The sequence below is a fragment of the Myodes glareolus genome, chromosome 3 (assembly GCF_982192425.1).
Source record: "Myodes glareolus chromosome 3, mMyoGla1.1, whole genome shotgun sequence".
Classification (NCBI taxonomy): Eukaryota; Metazoa; Chordata; class Mammalia; order Rodentia; family Cricetidae; genus Myodes; species Myodes glareolus.
This window is the reverse complement of record NC_142028.1, coordinates 22,250,613-22,272,405: the sequence shown is the minus strand read 5'-3', so window position 1 is coordinate 22,272,405 and position 21,793 is coordinate 22,250,613. Positions and strand designations below refer to the sequence as shown.

The following is a 21,793-nucleotide window of genomic DNA, read 5'->3' as shown; positions in this document are numbered from 1 at the left end:
GGATCCTTAGCACACAGAGTCCTCTGAGCTGGCTTTGGTGCCCCCTTTTTAAGTGATGTCCTCAAAACTCAGAGCTGTAGCAACATGGGGCTTACCTCCCACTGGCAACGCAAAAGAGGAGTGTGGTGTTTGCACAGTGAGGTAACTGCACGGGGGGGGGGGGGGGGGGAATGCAGATGGAGTGGAACCGCCCATAAAAAATTAAGGACATTCCTTCCCTCTTAGCATTTTTAGTTTCTATCAGAGATGAGTGCTGCAGAGTCTGCGGAGGCTTTTGTAGGCATGCTCAGTACCACAGACAGCCTTCAGAAGGGCGAGATTGGTATGTATTTAATGCATATTCAAACGCAACTAACTACAAGAACAGAGAGGTACTTCCCAGGGACAGAATGGAAGCAGAGGGCAGAAGAGCTGAACCGAGCCTGCTACAGTAGGTCTCTACAGAACCAGAGAGTGCAGACAGGACTTTAGTTACCGAAGAGGTTGTTACATTAGTTATTCTATTAGCACATTAATAGTTCTCGAACAAGAAAAACGAATGGTGAATTATCATATAAAATTTGGAGCTACAGTTTTGTTTTGTTTGATTGTTTGTTTTCCTTTGATCTTAGCATGTTAGTCCACTCTTTTCACAGGGATCTGGTAAATTACACTCTGGTGAATCACTCCAAGTTCCTGTGGAACATGCTTGCTCTACAAGTCCCACAGCAAAAGCAAATTCAAACAACAGCTTTGCATTGTGCACAGTGACAGGAGCTGCCTGGGAAGTTATGGTTTTTGTTTTGCAGATCCACTGTAATAAAAAGAAAAAGGATGTAAAGAGAAGGCAGGAGGCCTGTTGCCCAGGCTGACCCCACCCAGGACCAAATCCTCTGCATTTTTAGCTCATAGTAAATTATGGAAAAAGAATATGATGGGACTTTCATTTCAGTCTTCAGAAAGGAAGCAAAATTTTGTTTCTTACATTTTCAAAATGTCTATGCTTCATTATATTTCTTTTATCTTCTTTTTTTCTTGTTCCTTTTCCTCCACCTTAATTTTTTTTTCATTTCTAGAAAGAATATTGGATTTTGAGAAAATAAGACAGATATTTACCAAAAAAAGTTCATGACAAACATTAATGTTTGTCACTTAAATCAAGTATTCGTCTAACTGAAATTTACTATTATTATTCTTAATAATTGATGGTGCTGCTACTATTTCTGCCTGCTGTTTGTTGATTCTTTGAGAAAATCTTATACTATATTCCAAGTTGGCTGATAATTCCTCCTCCATTTGCCCCAGCAAGGTTGACTTTTGCAACCAAATACTTTCCCAGTGAGAATTAGCTGTTGTGAGTGTTAACCTCCTGTCCAAAGAGTGGTTACTGTGTAACTGGATGCATTTTGCAACTTCACTCTTCCCAAATTGTTACTTGTTCTATGAGTGAAGCTGGGATTTTTTGTTTGTTTGTTTTGTTTGTTGGTTTTGTTTTTTTATGTTTTTCAAGACAGGGTTTCTTTTTGTAGCCTTAGCTGTCCAGAAACTCACTCTGTAGACCATGCTGGACTCAAAATCAGAGGTCCACATGCCTGCTTCTGCCTCCTGAGTGCTGGGATTAAAGGCTTGAGTGTGTGTGTGTGTAGCTAAAAACGAGATCAGTAATGTTTTTTTCTTTGTTTTTTGAGAAATCGTTCTTAATATTGCTTCAAAATAAAGACACAAAAACTATGCTCCAACTGTGTTGTGGCAGGCATCAGATTTTAGAAGGAGATCTATGTATATATAGTATAAAGAAAGAGGAAGAAAATATCTACTACTTTTGTATCAAAATGAAACACACAGTTTCATATTTTATACCATTGTAGATACAGAAGATTATCAGTAATTCTTATAGTTAATAACATATTAGGAATGTCTGGTATGGAATCCTGTTGGAACCCTCTGGAAGGAAAATTATTATTGCTCATATAACAAAATGAAACAAACAGTATCAGACATCATAACTGTTAGGGTTCAAGAATTATGCCAGCCTGCCCTATCCTCTGGCCAAATGCATCCAAGCAGTACCCTGGACATCCCAAGATCCTAGTCTGTACACAGATGCAAAAGGTCCCTTTAAGAGACAAGTGTTGCCCACTCCCGATCTCTCTTTCCCACTTCTCTTCTGAAGTAGCACTTAGGGCTTTACCAGCCTCTTCTCCTCTTTTCACTCTCTGTGTCTCTATTTCTTTCTTTCTCTTCCCCTCCCCTGTCTCCCTTCTCTGTCCCCATTCCATTCCCTTCACCCAATAAAACATTCCACTTAAGTTCTATCTGCCTGGCCATGTTTGGCCTCACTCTTCCTGGGCTCACCCACCAGGGTCCCACTTGCGCCATATCATAACAATGTCATTTTTATAGTTGGCAGGCTCTTCTGTCAGTTCTTCCCATGTGCCTATTTGGGGACCAACAGAACCCTGTAATCATCAATCAGGTTCTTGCCATGTCCAATGTTATTTTGCTGCTGTCCAGGCTCTGTGGAACTGTCTGGTATCTTTTGGACCTAGCAAAGTTCTGGCGGAGCAAAGGACAAGGCTAAGTTTAGGGAAATTTTTTTCTTAAGTCCTGGTAAGTGAGGGAGGATAGGTGTCAAGACCAGGGAAATGTGGTGGTGGCTTTGGTTGTCAATTGACAGAATGTTTCTGGAATGCATCTGATCTGTTGAAAGGGAATCCATGTACACCTTTTGAAACTTTCAAGAATTCTCTGAGTTTGTGAATGCTTAAGTTTTAGGCATTAATATTTTTACTGTTTATAGCATGTATTGAGATTTACATTATATTAACAGAAGTATATTCAGGTCAGAAATGACTATGACAAATGTTTTTGCACGATAAAAAGTATCTTTGAGGACTATAGTTAGGAAATCACCAAATAGGAATTTGAAATTTTGTGCTCGTGGCCATGATGATAGTGGTATAGCATGGTGTTTACTACTCTGTCAGATTTGGATTAGTAGCTTATTAGAACTTTATTGACTAATGTTAAGATTATATATACATGAATAACTTGCTTTAGCACACTTATAGCACATTCTTAGAATTCTTAAACATTCTTAGACCCTTACATCTTCAGCTTTGCATCTTAAAACACTTATTTAAACAAAGGAATGGTAAGAAGTTATACTGAAATCTGTTTTGTGAGTTTATCTCTTTTCTGAGTGTGGTAATGAGGTAAATTGTGTCTACACTTAGTATTGGCTCTAGTATAGTGAAGTCTGTGACCTGAATTTTACACAGATAACTGAGAAGGCCATTGGTAATGACTTTGAGACATCTTAAGAAGAATAAATTTTACCTGAGCTAATGCCTAAAATATGACAGACTTCTTCGTTAGATGCCTGGAAAACCACTCCCCAGGGTCCTCCTTGGTTGTCCAGGGAAGAGCTATGTTAACATTCACCTTCCAGCTGGCAGAGCTAAGCCTGCAAGGCCCCAGAAGGTCCCACAGGCTTCTCTGGAGTAAGGACACATAAGATTAATCTACCTGTGTCTTAGGCAACTTGAGGCAGTTGGTTCCCTAGTGTCATGCTGTCCATGGTCTGAAGAGTGTCTTTGTACCAGTTGAGGTGAAATGCAGTTTGTTCTCAGTGGTTATCACAGCCTCTTATGAAACAAGTTCCAGGTTGAAGTTCTGTTCCCATCTATCTTCTTTGGAGAAAATGAGGTAGTATCTCTCTGTTATGAAAAGCCTTGGTAATAATTAAACATTTTAAATACCATATTTTGTAGCTCTCTGAGAATATGAGGATGTCTGCATATTGGGAATATCTGAGTTATGACTACAGTGTAGTATCTGCCTGGAGAGTTGGATTCAAGCTGAAAGGTTCTGGAATAATGATTTACACAGAGTCCTCCAGCATGACTATAACTGGTTTCTAACTTAGCAGGTCAGATTTAGGCTTGTTAGGGACAAAGAAGTAAAGAAAAAATTTCTTTTCAAGAGCAGCTTAACAGTAAAAACTGACAATATGAACAGAGCTCATTGAGACTATTTAAAGCATCTTTTAAACTATAAGTACATGTACATGCAGTTGAATTTGCATTGCACACACACATACATACACATTTGTATTAAATAGGAGTTGAATAAATAGGAAATGAGAAACAATGTGTATTGATCCAGAGGCAGCTAACTTCTCCATCTCTGACTCCCATGTACGTGGCAGACCCAGCTGCTGGTACTGAACGAAATGCAAAGCAGATTTGTTACAGGTGGAAGAGAGCAGAAGTGTTACCGGGGAGTAGGTCCCTGAGTGAAATAAACGCCTCAGTGGGCCCTGCTAAGGCGTACCATCATGCAAAGGCACCACAAGCAACAGAGTCAGTGTAAAGAGTTAGAGACTAAGGAAAGATAATGGACTGTCTCTACCTAACGGACACATTTTTAAAGGAGTAACTAATGGTGTAAAGGCAGCTGGTGACAGGTGCTGACTTAAGTGCTCTGGCTGTAGTGGTTGCCGTGGGTGCCCCTTGTTTAGGGCTGGAACTGGAACTGTATGAGTTTTCAGATCTTCCCAGGCCCAGTAGCCACCTAGGGCTGAGTACCCCAGGAGAAGCTGGTCACATGACCATCTTTAGTAAAGACTGTGTTTAAGACATATGACCTGCCCTTGGTCAAGACAGTGTGTCCCCACACGTTGCAAGGGTCTGAGAAACCACATGTTTTTAGAGCAGTCGTGCAAACTTTAGACAAGCCCAATTAAGAACACAGACACACAAGCTGCATAAAATATACACTTAAAGCAGTCAGAATCACACCTGTGTGACCACACCATTCACACATTCTTTCATACATGAAGCAGATAGTAAACATCCTAAACATGTGCTGCCCACCTGCAGCCTGCAGGAAAGAGGAACCCCCACCCTGGATTGTAGCAGAAAGGGTGGGAACAGAGACAGAGTCAGATGGGAAAGAGGGAACCGCAACCCACGAATAGATGATTCACAGGACAAACAGAAGAGCGAGACATTTTGAACATGCGCATGAGATGCCTAGTGAAACAGAGAGATGATCCTTCCCGGAGACAGCCTTAACCAAGATGGGAGGTGGCAGGAGGTCGCTGCAGCAGCAGGTAGGGAAGAAAGTCAGACAAGCGTAGAGAACAGGAAAAAACAGAGGCTGAACTTCCAGCTATGGCTCACTGGTGGATTGTGGGGTGCTAATAACTGGCAGGTGGCTTACTATCTGAGGAAGGGGTGATTGGGGTGGGCACATTTATTGTGAAGAAGGTAGAGACATGGCCCAGTGTCCCAGAGGTTAAGTGTGGACCACCACTCAAGCTGGCCTTGGATCATCACATACAAAGTTCACGGACAATGTGGAGTGTGTGGGCACAAGCCATAACCCTACATTGTCACATGGGAACAGGGTCCAAACTGCTCTGAGAGACATGTGGTTTCACCCATTAATTATGTCAGTGTGTTCTATTATATTTATGTGTTTATTAATTTATTTATTTATTTACTAGGTTCTTTGAAATTGATCCTTATATAATCCAGGTTGACCTCAAACTTTCTATATAGCCAAGGCTGACCTTGTAACCCTCCATCTCCAGCTTCAGCTGGTCAAGCACTGGAACTGCAGAAGTGTATCAACATGTCTGACTCACTGACTGGAGCAAAAGTTATGCAGACAGTCATGATCCACTAAGAAATCCAAACGTTGGTCCTCTAGAAGAGAAACAACTACGCTTAACACCTCAGTTATTTCTCCAGGCTCTTAAAGATCCCTGCCACCCTCAACCCCCACAGTGTTTCCCTCAGTACTTATCAGTCTGTTTTTATCGATGGGTGGTTTTTTTGTTGTTATTTCTTTTTCATCTTGATCTTTATTCTTTCTTTCTCTTGCTCCTTTATTAGCTCTTAGTTCAATACCTGAAACACTCCACGGCAACAATTCTGTTTGCTTGTCTTGTACTTTTCTGTGAATCATAAACATAATTTATAGACCAGGACTTTCACGAAGGGCATTTTCAGTAGACGGGTACAAGCCAAATACACAGAAGATTTGGAGTAAATCTATCTTTTCCCCTGAAAGGTTCATGAGAGTAATGTTCTTATATTCGTATTTTACAGATGAAGAACAACAAGGACAATGTCTCAGAATCGTCTCCCCCGTGTCTCCTGCTGGGCTTTACTGTTGCTATGGAGTGATCATCGTCCTCACTGTAGCTGTGATTGTACTTTCTGTTGCTTTGTCATTATCAGGTGAGTGACATCTCCAGATCCTGCTAAATTCTGGCCACATCCAAACTGTCAGTTACGCTTCCTAAGCACTGTGATCCAGGCTCTGTGTGAAGGACTGGAGAGAAAGCACACTGAAAATTTCTGTTCTCTGAGAAAAGGGTCTAGCAAAAGAAGCAGTGAAGAAACGGCACAGGCTGTGGTGTGCACAGGAGGCCAGGCTCAGCATCCCTGGGAAGAGGACATTCAGCAACCTCTAGAGAGTTGCAGAAGACACATGTCTAACTTTGGGAAACTATTCAAAACAGAGAACAAGGACAGCAATATCCAAAGGAGGAACCTCAAGGAAATATGAGGATAGAAAAGAATAATATGGCCAAGAAGATACAGCACCCCCCCATTGCCCATCATGTCCATCCCCATGTTCAACAATATTAGAATGTTATACAATAAACAACTGTGCAACAAGTGAGGACAATGACCTCAAAATGTAAACGATGTATAAGTATCTTGATCAGAGGTAGAAATGTGTATTGCAATATGAAAAATATATCCTAAAATTATATCAATATTCAAAAATATTTTTAAGCAGTGTTAGAAGCATGTATGCATACAATATAACAAAATAACTTTGCCTAGGTATACAAATACGGTGGACAAGAATAGAAAAATATTTAATACAATTTTACTTTATATCAATATACAAGCATCTATACCAATGTAATTGCCTATAAATAATACCTCACAAATATTCACTCTATTACTCACTATTATTAGTAGTGTAAGTAAGTTCACATTAATCTATTATCCCATCCAATTTTCCCTGTTTTCCCAAAGAGATCCCTGAGCCTATAAAATTTCCCCCCAACCTCTATTCCTATACCAATTATAATAAACCATTAATGATGTCCGTAACCCTGAGGACAAACTTTGTTGGGAGAGGGGATGTGTCGTCTTCTAGAATTACTTCCAGCTGTCATGGGGATCCCATGTTCTTTCTATGGGATCCCGTGAAAGTAATGCTTAAGTTCCAAGATTACCGTCTGGTATAATTTCAAATAGTCTCTGAGTATTGGTAAGGTTTTCTGAGGTTCCTATTTGAAATTTTGGACAAAATGTTGTAAAAATGTGTACCATTTCAGCAATCCAAGTTGGAATCATCTTGAGCATATGGTACCCAAAACAGGTCTTATAGTAGTGCTATCAGCAATATGACATCATGCCAACCAGGTGAAGTTGTTGTTGTGGAGCACCATCTTCTTTCTGGAAACTTCAAAGATTACTGCAGGAAAATTAACTATTCATTGTGGGAAACATAAACATTATTTATATAGGCATATACAGACATATATATTCAATGAAAGGTATGATAGAGACAGAAATAGGTATGATGAAAAGTAAATTTTTTATAAATTCTTTTTTCTTTCTGTCCCATATCTTGGCTCCCGACATGAGACAGAAACTATGAATTTTTATTTTAACAGTATGTTTGATTTAGAGAACAGAGCCATTGCCCAACTCCATAGACAGCTCTATATATTCGTGTGTGTGTGTGTGTGTGTGTGTGTGTGTGTGTGTGTGTGTGTATCAATTATGTGATATCAAGAATCATGGACATTTTTCTTGATGATCCTTGGTGGACAGTTATTTTTTCATTTGTCAGCATTCAAACATCCAGGCTCTCTTGAATTTTTGAAGATGAATATTTTCCTGTAAAGACAAGAACAGAGCACTGCCCAAATCATTATGAGGTTTCCTTACCAACTATGTGGTTAACATCATTTGTAGATGAGCAGTCATTTCTATTTTTCAAGAGGTTTCTCCTTTTCAAACCAAATCTTTATTATTTTATGGCACTCATAATTTTTTTTCATCTGTGGACAAAAGAGCAAAACCCCTTCCTCAATATAGCACATCTCCTGGCTTCCATTGTGAGGTCAACACATCCTTGAGATAAATTGGTTAATTTAATTCAGAAGACTTTTTGTATTAATTAATTTATTTATTAAAAATTTCCACCTCTTCCCCTCCTTCTTTTTCCCTCTCCCTCCTCACCTCACCCTCCCTCTCTAGTCTTAAGAGCAGTCAGGGTTCCCTGCCCCGTGGGAAGTCCAAGGTCCTCCAGCCTCCATACAGGTCTATAATAGTGAGCATCCAAACAAACCAGGCTCCCACAAAGTCAGTCCATGCAGTAGAATAAAAACCCAGTGCCATTGTCCTTGACTTCTCAGTCAGCCTTCATTGCCAGCCCTGTTCAGAGTGTCCATTTTGATCACATGCTCCATCACTCCCAGTCCAACTGGCCTCCATTAGATCAGTCCCACCAACTCAGTGGGTGGACGCACATCTCATGATTCTGACTTCTTTGCTCACGTCCTCCCTCCTTCTGCTCCCCATTTGGACCTAGGGAGCTAAGTCCAGTGCTCCAATGTGGGTCTCTGTCTCTATCTCCATCCATTGCCAGATGAAGGTTCTATGGTGATATGCAAGATATTCATCAGTATGGCTATGAGACAAGTCCAGTTCAGGCACCCTCTCCTCTGCTGCCCAAGGAACAATCTGGGGACCTCTCCTTGTACCTGGGCATCCCTCAAGAATCAAGTCTCTTGCAAACCCTAAAATGGCTCCCTTAATTAAGATATTTACTTCCCTGCTCCCATATCCATCCTTACTCCATCCCACCCATCCCATTCCCCCAAGCTTTCCCAAATCCTCCCCTTCTCCCTTCTCTCTACACATCTCCCCTTACATCCACCCCCCATGCACCCAAATTTGCCTGGCAATCTTGTCTACTTCCAATATCCAGGAGGATAACTATATTATTTTCTTCAGGTTCACCTTCTTATTTAGCTACTCCAGGATCACGGATTATAGGCTCAAAGAGCTTTAATTATGGCTAGAATTCACTTATGAGTTGAGTACATACCATATTCCTCTTTTTGGGTCTGGATTACCTCACTCAGTAAAGCATTTTCTATTTCTATTCATTTGCATGCAAAATTCACAACCAAAAAGGGAATTACAGGCCAATCTCACTCGTGAACATCGACACAAAAATTCTCAATAAAATACTGGCAAACCGAATCCAAGAACACATTAGAAAAATTATCCATTATGATCAAGTAGGCTTCATCCCAGAGATGCAGAGCTGGTTCAACATACGCAAATCTATCAATGTAATTCATCATATAAATAAACTGAAAGAAAAAAACATATGATCATTTCATTGGATGCTGAAAAAGCATTTGACAAAATTCAACACCCCTTTATGATAAAAGTGTTGAAGAGATTGGGGATACAAGGATCATACATAAATATAATAAAAGCTATTTACAGCAAGCCGACAGCTAACATCAAATTGAATGGAGAGAAACTCAAAGCCATTCCACTAAAATCAGGAACACGACAAGGCTGTCCACTCTCTCCATACCTCTTCAATATAGTGCTTGAAGTTCTAGCAATAGCAATAAGACAACATAAGGGGATCAAGGGGATTCGAATAGGAAAGGAAGAAGTTACACTTTTGTTATTTGCAGACAATATGATAGTGTACAAGAGTGACCCCAAAAACTCTTCCAAAGAATTCCTACAGATGATAAATACCTTTAGTAATGTGGCAGGATACAAGATCAACTCCAAAAAATCAGTTGCCTTCCTGTACACAAAGGATAAAGACATGGAGAGGGAAATGAGAGAAACATCTCCTTTCACGATAGCCACAAATAGCATAAAATATCTTGGGGTAACTCTAACCAAGGAAGTGAAAGAACTATTTGACAAGAACTTTATGTCTTTGAAGAAAGAAATTGAGGAGGATACCAGAAAATGGAAAGATCTCCCTTGTTCTTGTATTGGGAGGATCAAAATAATAAAAATGGCAATTCTACCAAAAGCAATCTATAGAGTCAATGCAATCCTCATCAAAATCCCATCAAAATTCTTCAAAGACCTTGAGAGAACCATAATCAACTTTATATGGGAAAACAAAAAAACCCCAGGATAGCCAATACAATCTTATACAATAAAGGAACTTTTGGAGGCATTACCATCCCTGACTTCAAACTCTATTACAGAGCTACAGTATTGAAAACAGCTTGGTATTGACAAAAGAACAGGGAAGTCGACCTATGAAATCAAATAGAAGACCCGGACATTAACCCACAAACCTATGAACACCTGATTTTCGACAAGGGAGCTAAAAGTACACAATGGAAGAAGGAAAGCATCTTTAACACATGGTGCTGGCATAACTGAATGTCAACCTGTAGAAGAATGAAAGTAGATCCATATCTATTACCATGCACAAAACTCAAGTCCAAGTGGATTAAAGACCTCAATATTAATCTGACCACATTAAACCTGATGGAAGAGAAAGTGGGAAGTAGTATACAAGATATAGGCACAGGAGACCACTTCCTAGGTAGAACCCCAGTAGCACAGACAATTAGAGAAACAATGAATAAATGGGACCTCCTGAAACTGAGAAGCTTCTGTAAAGCAAAGGACACTGTCACTAAGACAAAAAGGCTACCTTCTGACTGGGAGAAAATCTTCACCAACCCCTCATCAGACAAAGGTCTGATCTCCAAAATATACAAAGAACTCAAGAAACTAGACACTAAAACTCTAATTAACCCAATTAAAAAATGGGGTACTGAACTGAACAGAGAATTCTCAACAGAAGAACTTCGAATGGCCAAAAGACACTTATGGTCATGCTCAACCTTCTTAGCAATCAGGGAAATGCAAATCAAAACCACTTTGAGATACCATCTTACACCTGTCAGAATAGCTAAAATCAAAAACACCAATGATAACCTTTGCTGGAGAGCATGTGGAGTAAGGGGAACACTCATCCATTGTTGGTGGGAATGCAAACTTGTGCAGCCACTTTGGAAATCAGTGTGGTGGTTTCTCAGGAAACTGGGAGTAAACCTACCTCAAGACCCAGCAATTTCACTCTTGGGAATATACCGAAGAGATGCCCTATCATACTACAGAAGCATTTGTTTAACTATGTTCATAGCAGCACTATTTGTAATAGCCAGAACCTGGAAACAACCTAGGTGCCCCTCAATAGAAGAATGGTTAAAGAAGATGTGGAACATATACACATTAGAGTTTTATTCAGTGGTAAAAAGCAATGACAGAAGACTTTTTTATTATCCAATGCCTCTCTGCTACTGTTGTCCCTTTCTCATTAGAATTAAGAAAATTCAAGATTAATAAAGCATTATGTAATCTATTTCTGAGGGCATTTCCATCCCTTTTTGTTTGTTTTACATAATTTATAGTTTGATTTGATCTTTCTATAACTGCCTAACCTGTAGGATTGTGTGGTGTACCTGTAATATGCTTAATATTATAATAAGAAAGAAAAATTGTTTTATTTTCTCAGAGACATATGCTGGACCATTATCTGTCTTTATCTGTGCAGGAATGCCCATGATGGCCATAACTTCTAATAAATGCGTGATTACTGAATCAACCTTTTTTGAGCTTAAAGCAGTTGCCCACTGAAAACCTGAATGAGTGTCAATGGTGTGGTATACATATTTTAATTTTCCAAATTCTACAAAGTGAAACACATTCATCTGCCAGATTTTATTCCTGTGAGTACACTTTGGGTTAGTCCCTGCAGGTAGCGGTGTTTGGTTATAGTAGGAACAAGTAGGACATCTCTTGTTAATCTCCTTAGCTTGTTGCTATGCAATAGAAAACTCTTTTTTTTAACCTGTGCTCTTGACATGATGTTTTTTCATAAAATTCTGAGGCCTGCAACATGCTTCCAATCAATAATTGATCAATTTCTGCATTTCCTTGTGCTAGAGAATCTGGCAGACCTGCATGGGATCAGATATGTGTTATGTATATAGGACAAAGCCTATTCCTGATTGTGTCTTGCACCTGGATAAATAATGAACTCAATTCTGTAACATCTGGCATAAATTCAGTGGTTTCAATATGCAAGACAACTCTTTCTGCATATTGTGAATCACTAACTATATTAGGAGGTTATTTAAAGTCCCTTAGCAGCATGAGAATAGCATATAATTCTGCCCTTCCAGATAAAATTGTAAGGGCATTGTTCCATCTTACTTAATTCTTCTGGTTTGTAACCTGCCTTCCCTGATTTATTTGCATCAGTATAAAATGTATGGGCTCCAATTATTGGAGTATCATGTAGAATTTGGGAAAGAATCCGAGAACTTCTCTTTATAAAGATAAGTCTATCACTTTTGGAATAATTGCTATTAATTTCTCCCAATAAATCAGCACAAGTTCTTTGCCATGGTTCATTGTCTTCCCATAATTTTTTTATTTCATCAATAGTGAAAGACACTATAGTCTCTGCTGAGTCTATAGCTGCTAATTGACAAAGTCTCAATTTACATTTTATAATTAATTCAGAGACTTTTTCAACATAAGTTTTTAGTTTTTTTAGTTGGTTTATGTGGTAGAAAGATTCATTGTAAGATAATATCATCCCTCAGCATTAAAAGTCCTATAGAAAAAATTCTAGGAGACAAGTTGACTAGAATACAATTAAGATTTGAATTCACCCTATCCACATGTGCCTCCTGTAACTTCTCCTCAACAACTGTCAATTCCTTTTCTGCTTCAGCTGTTAATTCTCTGGGACTATTCATGTCTTTATCACCATCTAAAGTTTTGCTTAAATGAATTATTACATCAGGTGTTAATCCAACAGCTGGTCATAAACTGGAAATGTCTCCTATCAATCTTTGAAAGTCATTAAAAATCTGCAACCAGTCTCTCCTAATTTGTGCCTTTTGTGTTTTAATTTTCTGCAAACCTATTTTATAGCCTAGGTAAATGACATAATCTCCTCTCTATATTTTTTCAGGAACAATTTCTAATCCCCATTTTGGCAAAATGTGCTGTACTTCATACATTCTTTCTAAAGTATCTATGTTTGAATCAGATAGCAAAATGTCATCCATGTATATAAATACATAAATAATAAATACATATTATTTCAAATGGCTGGCTGACAAAGTATTGGAACAGAGTGGGGCTATTGAGCATTCTTTGTGGGAGGATAATCCATTGATATCTTCTAGTAGGCTGAGAATTATTATAAGTAGGAAATGTGAAGTCAAATTTGTCTCTATCCTTTTCTTGTAAAGGTATAGTGAAGAAACAATCTTTCAAATCAATAACTATAAGAGATCATTCTTTTGGAAATAGAGAACGCAGAGAGATTCCAGATTGTAGAGGGCCCATAGTCTGAATTACCTTATTGACAACTCTTAGATCTGTCACCATTCTCCATTTACCAGATTTCTTTTTTACAATACAGGCGAATTCCAAGGACTGGTTGATTCTTCAATATGGTGAACAGCTGTTCTAAAGCCTGCAACTTACCTTCCTCAGGAGGCCACTGTTTAACCGATGTTGGTTTCTCAGTTAACAATTTTAAAAGTAGGGCTGCTGGTACCTCTAAAGGTTTTCTACTTTCTTTATGTTATTTTTTTAATGAGGTTAAATATTTATTCAGGGAGCTATGGAAGGGAAGGCAAAAAGGGGAGAAGGAAGTGAGAGGGGGTGAGAGAAAGAGAGAGAGAGAGAAAGAGAGAGAGAATGAGGAAGAGAGAGATAGAGAAGGGAGCGGGAGAGGGGGAGGGTGCACGGCCAAAGGGAAAAGAGACTTCTTTATGTTCTTGTACTGCCTGAATGGCTGGTGACCTTTGTGTATAAAACCTTATAATATCCTTTCCAGAATTATGAGTTCCTGGGACTGCAGGAATGTTAATCTTGGTATTCCATTGCTGCAGTAAGTCACAAACCCATAAATTTACAGCAATATTAGCCACATATGGCCTCAGCTTCCTTCTTTGACATTCTGGCCCAATGCAGTCAATTGTGCAATCAAATCATGCTTTGTTTGCCTTGAGATATGGTCCCAATTTGTTGTAAATGAACATCTTCCTCTTTAAAAGGCCAAATATGGATGCCAAGGTTCTGGAGTCAGGAAACTCACATCCACACCTGTGTCTATCAAACCAACAATTACAATACCATTTATATGCACTCTTAGCTTTGGTCTTTGATCGTTTATAGAAGTCTGCTAGAATATATGTTTCCTATTTCCTATTGGAATTTTTGACTTATCCTCCATGTTTATGTCATCATCTAGAACATTATGGTATTTTACAGAAGGCTTTGGATTTTTTTAATTTTCCTTGTGAGACATATCTTCCACAATGACTGGGAATGACTGGGCCACTTTTGGCTTGGGGGCCTGTGAGAGACCCCTCAAAGAGTTTCCTGATGGTATTGAAATGCCTTGTCTATTTTTTGCTGACCTGCATTCATTGGTCCAATGCCAGCCTTTGCCATACCTTCTATATATACTTGAAGGCTGAGTCCTCCTATTCTTGCCATTTCCACAGGAGATATTATTCCTAGGAATTCCTTGTCTGCCATCCCTTCTCCGATGTCCTATTCTACCACAATTAAAACATTTGGCATTTTTATGTCTCCTCATTCCTTTGGAAATTGCTTCTCCTATCCAAGATTCAATAGTATACTCAAATGTCTCATTGTTTATTGTATGTTGAATTCATTCAGCCATTGGGTGCTGATCTAACCTTTAAAGACCCAAGTATCCTTTGGCATTTTAAGTTGGCTATTTCAAAAGTCAGGGATTCAATAAGTACTTATCTAGCATCTGGGTCTGTTACTCCTATTTGTACAACCTTAATTAATCTTTGTAAAAAGTTAGTAAAGGATTCTCTCTGGCCCTGTTTAATCCTGGTAATTGATTCCATCTGTTTTCCTAGTTCTTAAATCCTGTACGAAGCATTTAAGGCTGCTTTGTGGCATAGAGACAAGATTTGTTCATTGTAAAGAGCTTGAACCTCTGAGTTAGCATATGTGCTTTTACCAAAAATTTGATCTTGGGAAGTTTCAAGGCCTTTTGCTTTTCCCTATTGTCCCAAAACTTTTGCTTCTTTCCTGAAATAAATCCTAAACATTAATTGAGGCCCATCATCCAGGACTGCTGAAACTAACTAAATCCAACAATTTGGCATTGCTTTGGTGCTAGAAGATCATGTCTTTATTATCTCCCTAACAAGTGTGGAATGCAAACCATAAGTTACAACAACTTGCTTAATTTCTTTGAGATCATTCATTTCTATAGGTATCCATCTACCTTTTTTGGATTATTATGGATCATTAAAACTTGATGCTTTGTCAGAGTAGATTACAGGGTATGAAGCTAAAGCCCTGGGTAAGTCATCTCTGAAAGCTACTGGTGATGTTGAATCCTGTCCTTGGGTCTTCTTTCCCTGTTCATCAGCTCCATTAATTTCCTCAATTATTTCAAATCTTTTTACTGTTGTCTTATGTAAAGCCCGAATCTCCTGGCCTGTATATAATTCTAGTGATTTCATTGAGGCACCTAGCCTCTGGTTCTCATTGTGCACATGTGATTCCAAGGTCTGACATTTCTCCTTTAAAGAAAACACCTCATCCTTGGGCATTACTTGGATAGAGTTCAAATTGCCATTCCGGAGAGATACTCTATCTACTAACTTATCATAAATTTTAAACAAATTTTGATTGTCACATTCAACAGTATAAATTCTTTCAGACAATTTCTTAGTACCATTAGATATAAAGTTAATTTTACCTGTCAAATTAATGTTGTCCTTTTTAATATTATTATTTTTTTCAGGTAACTTTTGATTTTCTATGGTACTAATCCTGTCTACTAGCAGTTTATTATTAATCTGTAAAGACTGCATCATTCCTAAAAGTGCCACATTCTTTCTTAATGAGAGAATACGAAGGAAAAAACTGAGTCCCAATACCCAATAAATTGAACTATCACCATAACCATCTATGTCTGGTATAATACAATCCATAGTATTAGCCAAAAAGTTACTAAAAGTTTCAATATTAATGTAATCAGCCATATTGATTTATTAATTACTTGTTATGAGATCCTGTAAATTGTTCTAGGTGTAATAATCTTTATTGTCCAGCAGATGTTGTAGTTGCAGAGCCAAAGTGGCAACAGGAATGGTACTGAACCACTTTTTTAGTTTCCAAGATGCTTTAGTTTTCCACCTTGGTACTGGCTAAATACTGCGAAATATGCTTTGCTTGACAAATTAAAAACAATTAAATCAATTCCATACATGTAGAAAGGAAACCAGAACTCATGGGCAGGGAGAAGAAACCGAAAGTTGCACAACTTGCCACATGGCAAGGAACCACACCAAAGAACTGCGCCAGGAAATGCAGCAGTAATCCAAGCACTTTTGAAATTTCCAAGTTGCCACACACAATAAGCTCCATTGTGGCAGGGGTTCTACAAAAAAACCGCTTAGGTGAAAGCAAACCAAGTAGGCAGAGTTGGGAGACTGTCTGGACTGTGGACCATCCAGGCCTGTAGGCAGTGAATCAAGTAGACATGGAGTCTGAATCCACATAAGTGCCGGATGAAGAAGGACACTTAAAAGGAATCCCATACTAGCTCAGAATTGACAGATAGACAGTTATTTATTTAAAGGTAGACTCACAAATCAGAATCCTCTGCTGGAATGGAGATCAGAAACCAAATCTCACAGCCAGAAAAGAGGCCAGATGCATGCACATATGGGCATAAATAGCATAAGAGGCCATGACCCAGTGGGCGGGTAACTACTGACTATAGAACTTCCTACAGCTGGCTATGGTAGACTGTGACCTCTAACCAGTCAGCAATGTTTTCAAACATATTAACAATCCCTTAGTGCAACAGATCCACATTTTACACACTGCCTTCCCAATAGTTCTCACTGCTATCTCAGTTATCAAACTGACTGTCAAAGTAGGGGTCCAAATTAACTTCCTAGGAGCCATAATTTTAGTGTGTACCTGAGAAAGATTGGGGCACAGGCCTAATCTAGGACACCTTTAGACACGAGGAATGTCATGCTAAGGAGATAGTTCTGGCACATCAGTTAGGAAAACTGCAGTCAAATTCACACTTCATATCTGATCTGAGTAGGGTATGTCAATTCTTGTTATAATTCACTTTATTGTCCAAATTTTAGTAAAAAGCCAAGAACAGGTCTCAATCAAAAATACCAATGCTCCTTGCCCAAGAAACTGGATTGGATTTGGAAGTAAATGTTTTTATTTTTCTGAAGACACAAGTAACTGGACATTCAGTCAGAAATTCTGCATGGAACTAAAGGCCCAGCTAGCTCGATTTGACAACTTGGACGAGCTGGTAAGAGATGATCAGGAATAGGTTTGTTTGTTTGTTCTGTTGAATATGTATTGCCTTGAGATAGACTGGTTAAAGATGAAGCATGAGGAAGGATCCTATCCCTTGCAGATGGAGACATGGGGAAACACATGAATATGTCCATTTGCTGATGATAACACTTCTGAGTGGAGCCCTGAGACATTCAAGAAGCCTTTTCTATGTATTGTTTATAGTCAATCTGGAAGGTCAGATATGCCATATTACTGAGATACCTGCTGGTAATGAGCATTCTACTCCAAGCTAGCAAATGCTGCATCCTGAAGTTGACAACTGTTAATAACTGTAAGGGGAGACTTAACCAGGAACTAACCCAGCAACAGAGAAATGTGTCATTAAACTCAGTAATTTAATTCAACTGAGGTCCTTAAGAATTATGACTGTCAACTGAATCCATTAAGAACTGAGGGCTATTATGGCTCCAAAGTCTTTGCCCCTCAGGTACACCCTCTTGTCATCTGATGAGGAAGCTGTGGGGTGTAGAAACTCAAGGGTCATCCAAAACAGAGAGACACATATATTCACTTTCCATGTTTTATGACAGAATTTCCTGAGGAGATACAAAGGGACCTTTGACTACTGGATCGGCCTGCACAGAGAGTCACCAGAGCACCCTTGGAGGTGGATGGACAACACTGAGTATAACAACTCGTATGTTTTCAAACCACTTTTCTTTCTACTATGATCTTTTGTTGTTAAGTGTATGTGTTGTGTCTATTAGAAAGGAATGGCCGTGTCATGTGAAGCCAGCAGTACTGCCTCACAGGTATATTGGCCATCATTTTCAAAACCTTTACTGAGTGTGATTTTCCTCAAAATCTTTAGCATAATAATGGCATCTGGGGAAGCTATTGTCTGTTCCTTCACCAATTTAAAATTCTTGGTGTTGATAAATGCCCTATGTTGGAATGTAGACACAACCTCAGAAGACCAATGAGGGCTCTGAAACTTCAGGAAGCCACTGCAGAAAGGCAAGTCTGAGACCCATCAGTCCACAGTGTGCAGAGCTATACCTGCTCACAGAAGCAGAGACCCCAAAGACATTGGAACCTTCCTCTAAAGTCTTGCAATCAGAGAACACCCAGGACAGTTCTTGGATGTGAGCATAGCTGTTTTGAATGGAGTCATTCTACAGGAATTGTGGATCACAGATTCAATTTTGTCCCTCATTCAGCAGTTTTTCCCATATGTGAAATGTGTCAAAAACAGAATTGAAAATAACCTTCAGTGAGGCCACCCATGGCTGTATTTCATTCAAACAGGGCAGCAAGCACCAGTCAAATGCTTTGAACACACATAGAAGGGTTGGTTCAGTATGGATGAATGACAAAGGTTCTGTTATCAAATCAAACCCTGAGAATGTAATAATGACAGAAGGTACAATCCTAGTGCAGATGATTCTCCTGGACTCTGCCTTTCTTTGATTCATATTACAAATAAGCAATAGAGACAGACAAAGTTTCACTGAGGAATGAATGCATTTCTGGAATCTGCAGATTTACTGTGCTTGGTTTATTTTCAGGGTTGCCATCCGAGGAGTGGAAAAATATGCCTACCTGAACAACAAGTGGATCAGCAGTGCCAGGGTCTATGCAGACATGAGATGGATCTGTAGCAAGCCCAACAGCTGTTTCCTGCGATGTCAAATTCCTTTTGCTTCTTTCTTGTCTTTGTCAAGTCATGCTTTGTAACCTGTATCAACAGTTGCTGCTCTATCTGCTAAAATCATCTTGGAGAATGGCACATACAGGGGTTTTGAACAACACTGATGCTTCTAAAATGGGTATTGACACACGTGTCTTAAACCTCAGTACAATTAATGCACTTTATGTATTTTTTTCTGTAATTTTTAAAATTTTGGGGGGTATTTTATGTAATTTTTATGTAATTGTGTAGGAAGGAAGGTCGCTTGTTTTTACTGGCTGCCCAGAACCAAAGTAATCACACAGAAACTGTATTAATTAAATTCACTGCTTTGCCCATTAGTTCTAACCTCTTATTAGCTAACTGTTACATATTAGTTTCGCTCTCCAGCAGTGGGTCCATGGCTTCTCTCTGACCCTGCCATTCTTCCTCCTAGCATTCAGTTCTGTCTTCCCTGCCTACCTAAGTCCTGCCCTATCAACAGGCCAAGACAGCGTCTTTACTCATTAATGGTAATTATAGTACATAGAGGGGACTCCTGCATTCTAATGGTATGATTAGAAGTTTTGGTGCAGACCATCTTACTCATGAGAATATGAGACCACCAAAATGAGTTCTCCAAAGTGCACTTGCCCTTGCACTTTAATAATGAAAAGCAGCAGGTAGTGGTAACTGTGGTGGTGTGGACCTTTAATCCCTGGGGCTTTTATAATTTTTTTCACTTTTTGTTTCCAAGTAAAGGTCTCTCTGTGTAACTTTGGCTGTCCTGAAACTCACTCTGTAGATTAGGCTGTTGCAAGGAGAGGGTTCACTTGTTCATCCTGGCCACCCAGCTAGTTTAGCCCCCCAAAATAACCACACAAAAATTGTATCAATTAAATCACTGCTTGGCCCATTATCTCTAGCCTCTTATTTTCTAATTATTATATCTTAATTTAATCCATTTCTATTAATCTCTGTATCACCACATGGCAGTGGTTTAACAGGTAAAATTCTATCTGGTGTCTATCTCAGGCAGAGGATCCATGACTTCTCTCTCTGACTCTGCTTTCTTCCTCCCAGAATTCAGTTCTGCCTTCTCCTCCTACTTAAATCCTGCCCTATCAATGGCCCAAAGCAGTTTCTTTATTCATTAACCAATAAAACCAACACACAAACAGAGGTACCTCCTACACCACTAAGCTATCTCAAACTCACAGATATTTGCTTGCCTCTGCCTCCCATATACTGGAATCAAAGGAGTGTGCCACCACTGCCGGGCATAAATTTTATTTTTAATAAGGTTTTTTCCACCTGACCTGAACCTGTGACCCTCTGCAAGAAACTGGGATCACAGGTGTGTGTTGGCACACAATACATTCTGCTCTTCAGTGTTAAACTACAAAATATCTATTAAATAATGTAAATTAAATAAGTAAATAATTGTGTTTTTGTTATATCTATATTCTACTATTTATCAGATGAATACAGAATACTTTATTTTGGAAAATCACTTTCTATGTCACTTCTTCATTTAACCTTAATAAAATTTTTTTCTTTCAATCCTTTTTATTTCCTGCATTGTCATACAAAAGGAGAAAACATCCTCAGGTGTAGTAGAATTTCAAATGTATTTTGACAAATAAAGACTACCTGAAGATCTAAGATTAAACCAGTCCCACTGGTCAGTCTTACTGACCAGGTTGTGGTAATGCATACCTTTAATCACAGTAGCCATAATGGCAGGCACCTTTAATCCCAGGAGCCATATTAGTTTGCCATAGAAACTGGGCAGTGAATGCCTTTAATCCCAGTGGTGCATGCCTTTAATCCCAGCCCTAGAGGGGAATATAAGAAGGGGGGTGACAGGAGACAGCTCTCAGAGACAGTCTCATTCTGAGATTCAAGGAGGCAGGATTGCCATTTCAGACTGAGGTGGAGTTAAGAGCTAGTGGCTGGCTGTTTTGATTTTCAGATCTTCAGGTTGAACCCCAATTTCTGACCCTGAGTTTTTATTAAGCATGTCTCACTCAGGGACTAGCAGTGTATCCAACACAGGAGTCTTCAAAGCAGACCCATGGAATGAACTATGTTGTCACAATTATGTTCTGACAAAGAAAGTTATGTTTCTACAAAAAGTTTATTTTTATATCATTAAACTATGTAAACTTTATCCAGAAAAGAAACTTGATAGGTTCATGACCTTATCTGACCCTATAATCTTGTTCACAACAGATTTGAAAATTAGGTCTACTTATACCAATTTCTCAGATTCAGATGAGATAACCTACTGCACCTGCACGGTCTGGAACCACGAGTCTTGGCGGAGGGTGTCCAGGTTGAATGAATTCACAGAGCACGAGGTTGAGATGGAACAGCTTCTTCTTTATTGTTCTGCTGGGGCTAGCTTTTATACCATTGCACCAAATGAGGAGGAGGCTGCGAAGGGACTGTAACCTGACCTCAGCAGGGATCAAGAAAAGGTCCTTCCTTGATCAAGGATCAAGGAATGCACTCAAAATTCCTTTCCCAGTTCCAGGAGCAGAGGGGCTTTATTATGTTTTCTTAGCAGATAAGCACCTCAAATGGGGGCAGGGATAAGTAACTCAGGCTGCAGTTCCCACAATAACCCAAATAAATGTCAGTGTCTCCATCTGACAGGGTAAGTTTTCTTTCA

At 39.1% G+C, this 21,793-nt stretch overlaps 2 protein-coding genes across 4 annotated transcripts in view; both read left to right on the top strand.

Annotated features, from left to right (window-relative positions):
- LOC125395974 (C-type lectin domain family 2 member D11-like) overlaps nt 1–21,793 on the top strand; it is a 188,574-nt gene that overhangs the window by 28,199 nt on the left and 138,582 nt on the right. The window lies entirely within an intron of this gene.
- Nucleotides 168–20,679, top strand: LOC146895302 (C-type lectin domain family 2 member D11-like). Of its 3 annotated transcripts, none has more exons than XM_087904119.1 (5): nt 168–322; nt 6,099–6,230; nt 17,375–17,457; nt 18,038–18,144; nt 19,016–20,679. In XM_087904119.1, the coding sequence occupies exons 1-5, from the start codon at nt 247–249 to the stop codon at nt 19,182–19,184; spliced, it is 567 nt and encodes a 188-aa protein (XP_087760245.1). In that variant the 5' UTR covers nt 168–246; the 3' UTR covers nt 19,185–20,679. The 3 variants fall into 3 exon arrangements, with proteins under 3 accessions (XP_087760245.1, XP_087760244.1, XP_087760246.1); XM_087904118.1 differs by having other exon boundaries at nt 17,279–17,457; XM_087904120.1 differs by lacking the exons at nt 168–322; nt 6,099–6,230 and adding exons at nt 11,677–11,818; nt 13,531–13,652 and having other exon boundaries at nt 17,279–17,457.

Excerpts from the sequence above, each read along its gene's own strand:
- LOC146895302 (XM_087904118.1), top strand. The coding sequence starts at position 247 with ATGAGTGCTGCAGAGTCTGCGGAGGCTTTTGTAGGCATGCTCAGTACC. Across the intron at positions 323-6,098 it reads CCTTCAGAAGGGCGAGATTG|ATGAAGAACAACAAGGACAA; the intron begins GTATGTATTTAA and ends CGTATTTTACAG. Across the intron at positions 17,458-18,037 it reads TTGACAACTTGGACGAGCTG|AATTTCCTGAGGAGATACAA; the intron begins GTAAGAGATGAT and ends GTTTTATGACAG.